The 6,896-nt window shown below is 40.1% G+C and overlaps 1 protein-coding gene across 1 annotated transcript in view; it reads left to right on the top strand.

Annotated features, from left to right (window-relative positions):
• Positions 1 to 480: 480 nt before the first annotated feature.
• Positions 481 to 6,896, top strand: part of LOC145989118 (G-protein coupled receptor Mth2-like) — a 122,795-nt gene continuing 116,379 nt past the window's right edge. The window contains exon 1 of the mRNA XM_083124413.1: positions 481 to 1,664. Coding sequence (XP_082980539.1) covers positions 950 to 1,664 — 715 coding nt within the window. The 5' untranslated portion in view covers positions 481 to 949. The remainder of the gene's footprint in view (positions 1,665 to 6,896) is intronic.

Consider the following 6,896-nt stretch of genomic DNA (forward strand, 5'->3'; position numbering starts at 1 on the left):
CCCTCACTCACGCTCACCTAATCTCCGCCACTGAGTCTAACCCATCGAAAAGGAATCTGTCTGGATAATACGTATCTGTAACTGACTTCCATGTCATTTCAGTTGAAATGTCTTGCAAATGCGTGGTGAAAAGAAATGTGGCTTGACACTATCTCGCCCCCCCTCCCCCGACCCATTCAATTATTTTTGGAAGACCTTAATCGTTTCGTGAAAAATGGTGAGGGTTTGCAATCTTACGTCCGAGGAAAATTGCTCAACCCAAAAATAAACTCGGAGCATATACCCTCCCTTTCCTCTCTCGGGACAACATAACTAAGTTCATTACGTGTCAAGGTTGAGTGAGATTCCGGAAGTCTGTATCTAGGGTGAATAATATGCTAGTTTCACGCCCCTTGCTTATGACGTAATAGTTCCTTGTAACACCTACTTCCGACAGGCTTGACATAACCTTATCGTATTCCACTTCATGCAAGACTGAAAGGTTCCAGGCTCGTTACAACTGCAATGAACTTTCAGTTAAAGTTTCCTGGACTTACCTACACTTGTTGCAAGGTTTTTTACTGATAGCACTATCTTTTCGTTGTCGATATTTAAAGGCTGAGTAGGCGGTACATAAGAATTCGTCAATGGTAATGGACTGGCAACGCTGCGTTTGAGAAAAGGGGAGTGTGATTCATTCTTACTCTGGCAATTCACGTGAGCATATCAGGCCGGACGTTCTTTCGGGTTTCGAGACCAAGAATTCTTGGTTATCACTTAAGGTGCGATAAGCTGACAGTTTCGAACAAGTGTGTTAAATATTAGTCTTGTGTAACGTGTGTTGTTAAGCGCAAGCATGTAGTTCAAGAAGAGATATGTGAGGTGCAGGAAAATGGCATGTGTCCAGTGACAATTTAACACTGTTCGTGTATGTTTGCGCGTTATCTAGGACTATTTCAGTGCCCCACGAATGGAGCCGTTTGTGTTTCTGATTACATTGTTAACTTTGTGCCACTTAGGACACGGGCAGTGTGACGTCAAACCAATAGGAACGCCCGCACAATCGTTACGTCACGATGGCCATGAAAACAGCACGGCTTGCCCTTGCACAGTCAAACCTTGCATCAGGAAATGCTGCCCGTTGGGCCAAATGTTAGACATAGATGGTTGCAATATAAGCGTTGTAGATTTTACACCAATGTTCTATAATGACTTACAGGAAATGACCAACGATTCCCTTGATCAATTCGATGTGTTGATAGGCAAGCCATGCTCGCCAATGTTCCGTCTCGAACCACATGTCTATGATGATGACGAATATTTCTTGTATCGTAACGGAAGCTTGCACTCAGAAGGCAATAATAATCTTATGATAAATGCGGATAGTTATTGCTTGGACATATTCGAAATCGGCGAAAACACTACCTACATTTTGCCCTTGGTATGCTTTCCACCTGTTGTACAGAAGGGCTACGTTGTGTATTTCATCTATCCCATATTTCTAATAATATCGAGCATTTTTCTGCTTGTAACACTATTCGTTTATGCAGTGATACCTGACTTACGCAATCTTCATGGAAAATGCTTAATGAGTCACGTGCTCAGTCTTTTTGTGGCATACATATCTCTGTCCATAATTCAATTGAAGTCGAACAAAATTTCAGAAGAGGGTTGCATTTCTATGGGTAAGTACCGACAACTTTGTCATTCTTTGTAAATTTGAGTACAGATTTTCTTGCATTGTCAAGACTAATTTAGAACCGATTTTGAAATAATTATACAGGGTTATTCATAAGTCCGTAAAACATTTACAACAGTTATAACAATTAAATTACACACGGATTGTTAGAACTGTAACCACAATAGGGAGAGAAACAATGTAAGTTTTTAATGCAAGGAATGTGCGCTTCGGTGTTGCCGTGTTTTGTTCTATGAGGCCATAGTAGCAATATGTCGTTTAGTAAACTGAAGCAGGCATTTTATCTTCTAGAGTTTGCAAGAAGTTCGGGTAACCTTGATCCACTGTACCCCCTAGAGAAAGTGAAATATTGTGCATGGTATATGAATATGTTGTTTGTGAAAGTTTTCAGTTGATTTTAGCTCGCGGAAATGTGTTATTGCGAAATAAAGTACGTCTGTTACCTTAGCATGTTACCACAGAGAAGATAATAAAATTATCTTCTCTGTGATGTTACTTTACCGTGAAGAACAGCAGCCTGAAGGCTTCGCGCAAGTGAATCTAGCACCCAAAACGACATTCCACAACAGCAACTATAATTTTACGTAGTTAGGTTAGGATTGGTACCAATAGCTATTATCGACGTGTTCTTTCGCTATTTGAGTGTGCACACAAAGGGTTTTAGTAATAAAAAGCGCCGAAAGCGCTTAGAAATGGCAGGTTTTTGCTTACGCTTGCGATACTTTCTGGTCGAATATCTCCGTTATTTGTGTTTGTTTTCCACGCGCTGGAACTAATTTTATATTAGGCAAAACATCAAAATCTGTCGATTAATATAATTTTCAACGTAATTCTCGAGGGGTACGTTGGGTAAACGGCCCCGAAGTTCGTCCCCCCGATTTAATCCATTGTGACTTATTATTGTGGGGGTTTGTGAAAGATAATGTTTGTGTTCCCACTGTCCACTATTATCCAGGACTTTGTTTTTTATTCAGTAGTTCACGTCTTATGCATTTTTCAAATGTTTCACGGACTTATGAATAACCCTGTGTTTATTAAATCGATTAATACCTCCCTTTAGCGACAGGACCTTTTACACTGTAAAGCTTTTCCGGTTGTGGGTGTTCACACGTGCTTTCTAAATGTGCAGTGATGTAACAAAATATTCGTTGAAGGGGAGTACTTATTGTAGAGAGTTCAAGTTGGTTTTGTTGCTCGAGGAACTATCACTACGAGGGTCTTGTTGAAAGTGAAATGCTTTCATTATCACTCCCAACAAGCGTATAGTTAGAAGATGAAGAAAAATTGTAATATTATTCGAATCTCTTCATTTGGCAAGTCAGTATAGTCCAACCAAATCTAATTGCATTTTTATGAAGGTACGATGTCAAAATTTTAGTTCCTGTTAATGTAATTCCTTTCCCAACAGGGGCGTAGCCAGAAAGTTATCGGTAGATCCATCATTCGATAAAGTTTGTTGAAAAATTGGTAATTGGAAATAATGCTAAAAGAATAACTCTCAATTTATTGCATGTAAATCAGTTGTGACTATTGCATTCACAAAATATTACTTTTGCTTATATTTTAATGTTATCGAATAGGGAACTCACACAGCAGAAAATGTACACTTTCTTCGTAATCTTTGCAGAAATATGGGCCAAAAATGGTAAAATTCTCAAAAAACACAAAACCAGTGTTGCCACAATCTGAGGGCATAAACCCCTTTCGAAGAGGCAACATTTCCCTTTTTCACCTAAACAAATCATGTAATAATAATAATAATAATTAGTAGGCTAGTAGTACAGTGGGATCCATGAGTATTACCCTGCAAATTGTCCATGACTAATTTCATTAATTTTTCTCTTACATCCTATGTGTTTTTAAGCGATGGATTCTTATCTACGCTGGTACAGAAGATATCAACAGCTTGTTTTGAGTTTTCTTTTAATTCTTGAAGCTCTTATGGGGCCAAATAAAGTGCATGAACATGGTGATGGACAATTTGCGCGGTAATACTCAAGGATCCCACTGTACCAGCAGCAGCAGTTTTAGTTTTTCCGTTCGTCCATGTCCGTATGAATAAAAAATGTTAAACAAATTTTTCAAATACATGTCAGCTTCATCGCTTCAGATGTCCCAGGTTTGAATCCTGGCCAGGAATCCATTGAATCGTTTATCACCATCGTTACTACTTATTATCCGAAGATGCAGAAAAGCGACGTACTATAAACTTAACAAAAATATAAATAGATACTGGCTTATATTGAAATGAGCAGAAATAGGAACAGGAAAATAAAATAAAAAATAAAAATCTGGATATGAAATTCGAAATTAACATAAATGAAAACTGTGCTTATCATACCATTTTATCCACTTGCAAGAAATTTCGGGAAACTCTTCAAGTTATCCCGAATCCGAGAACTCAGGTAGCTGCATATATGACATACGATACAACATTTGCGGGTGGTCGATCTGACTTACATTCCCTTGCATAACCTGTGACCTCCCCGTTGGCGTCCTTGCCTTGTAATCAAAGCGTTTCAAGTTCGATACACGGTGGAGACATAGTAGTTCGGATCCCACTTGAAACTGTAGGATTAGCAACGATTAGCCTGTATGTGCATTAAGTGGACTCGAAACAAAAACTTCCAACTCTCGCATAAGATGAAAAGAAGCAAGAGCCAATCGACAACAGTGACTACGGTTCACCGCAGCATGACAACATAACACCTAGTATGGAACCTTGATAATTCGTAATTGAGGACAAACAATACATGTTCAACTATAATAAATTACGGTGTAGACTTCATGACCATTCATGCAAGAACGCTGTTCATTCAAAATTTAATGTTTCTAACCACAATGGATCGAGAGTTTATGATGGAGATATACTGTAGAGCGTTATGCACTTTCCAACGGCCGTTTTCGTATTCTCATCTTAGAATTACTGAAAAGACCTATACTGTACAGCACTGTCGTACGCAGGGGGAGCTGATGGGGCTACAGCTCCTCCCGAAATTTAGAGAAAATGAAAATTTTCACATGAAAGCAGTACACCACTCGGGGGGGGGGGGGGGGAATTTGGAAGTAAATACAAACTCTCCTTAAAATGACCCCGTTACCATTTTTGTCGTTGAACAACTTTTAAAACCAAGGTTAAAAATAGTAATTACGGCATATTTTGTTGTTCATCCTCCCTCCTATAATACAGACATATAATATCCACCTTTACAATTCCAGCCCCTCCTCCGATAAAAAATCTAGTGCTGCACATACTCATTCCTAAGGATTGTTGGGAGGGTGCAACCCTCTTCTCAAGCGTCCATAATTTTGGAACAAACATGATTGAAGAACTGTGCGTGCCGAGAGTTGTGTACCAAGGAAGTTCGTTCGAGGAATGGGAAGGGTATCGAGGCAGACTAGACTTTATTGATTGATTGATAATTAATTATTTTACGTCGCTTACACCGAATGTTACCAACAAGTGCGATAAACATTTTGTTACCAACAAGGTTAACAACAGATGTTGGTAACCAGAACACTAGTTTGACTTTATTTTTGTTAACATTTTGGCTGCATGGCCTCAGTTGGCTGCAAGATGCCGACTGTGAAGGAAGTTGTACTCTATGTGGCAGCATGTGTCATTTTGGCGCAAGAGAGAAGACCAAGTAGATTCTGGGTGAGACCTTCACTGCGGGCAAGGGCTAATTATAGCGGAAGTGACCTCTTGGTTTTAGCCTTTAAATTGTGGATAAGTTTGGTCCCAAAGGACAGGCTTCTCGCGGAACAATTCAACTAAGTTCAGCACTTGATCCTTTGACCACTCCATCTCACCCAAAAGATTATCCATGATGAATAAATTACAAAACAAAACACATCTCGCACGAAACGATACTCTCGCAGTGCGCGTCAAATCTCCTGCATATGGCCTTGAACGGCTGAACAGCACCAGCGAATCACAGACGTGCGGCGTTGCCTAGTTCCATGACCAGGCGTTTCGCTTAACCACTCTGTCTCTTTTCCGTGTGAGATTTCGAGATGGCACCGCTGCAGTTCGCTGCTATTGGCTATCGCCATATGCAGGAGATTTGGCGCGCACTTTTTTTTTTTAGCATGATGGTGGTGGGACGGAAAGTGGGGGAAATGTTGCTAACATCGAAAAGTCTCTGTTAACATGTGTTGGTAACAAATGTTGCTAATATTCTTTGATCTTTAAGGACTTCTTGTGTATAACAAAATTTCTGTTGACAACATGGGAAATCTGTTGCTAACATGAGATGTTGATAACAAACTCACAAGCGTTTTTCGAAATGTTACCAACATTTGTTGGCAATATGTTAGCAACTCCAGTGTAAACGCAGCTTTATATTGGCTATGAGTCCAAACGCCAGAGCCTCGTTAGTCTGTAAAATGAAGTAGAGGTTCACATTTGGGTGCTCACGAAAAAGTCACCCCTTACATCCTTGTGTGAGAAAATTATTGATTTGTTTATGCAGTTTACAATTATCTTAATGTTTACTCCAGTCATCGTTAGTAGTAATAATAATAATATATCCCACAAGAGGGAAGATTTCCAGCCCTCTTCCCGCCAAACAAACAAAAAATAATTCACGCGCTTGTAGAGACTCTCACACATTCACACAAAACATATGAGAAATGAATTTTAAAAAACTGTCAATATTAAAATAATATGTCTTTTGAAGAATAAGTGAACCGCGGTAGCTCAGTCGTTAGGGCGTCTGACTATCATGCGAGAAACCCGGGTTCGTTGCCCGGCGGGGGAGAATCGGGATTTTTTCTATCTGTTCAAGCGGCTCCGGCGCCCACCCAGCGTCGTATAAAGTGGGTACCTGGAGGCAACTTTGGGGAGGGGGGGATAAAGGCGGTCAGGGGTGTGGTACTGATCACATCACCCCCACCTTCGGCCGTGATCAAGAAAGTGTGGGGCCCTAACTGCACACCCCCTGTATGCCTCCTTGGCGTGGTGCAAAGCACAGGGGAAACCTTTACTTTTTTTACTTTAAAAAAATTACATGTGACGTCAAACGTACGTTTTTGTCCTTGCAAAGGTTAACATGCAAGGATTCCTTTTCTAGAAACGATTCTAGCAATCGAAACTAGATTGTCGACCAATCAGACCGCATGTTCATCGAACGAAGCACAAAGGCACAAAGGTTATTTATTTTAATTTTTTTAATAGCAATAACCGACACTACAAAGTGTGTGTCGTTGCTAGAGA

This window comes from Lepisma saccharinum, chromosome 6 (genome assembly GCF_977018435.1).
Source record: "Lepisma saccharinum chromosome 6, izLepSacc3.1, whole genome shotgun sequence".
Lineage (NCBI taxonomy): Eukaryota > Metazoa > Arthropoda > Insecta > Zygentoma > Lepismatidae > Lepisma > Lepisma saccharinum.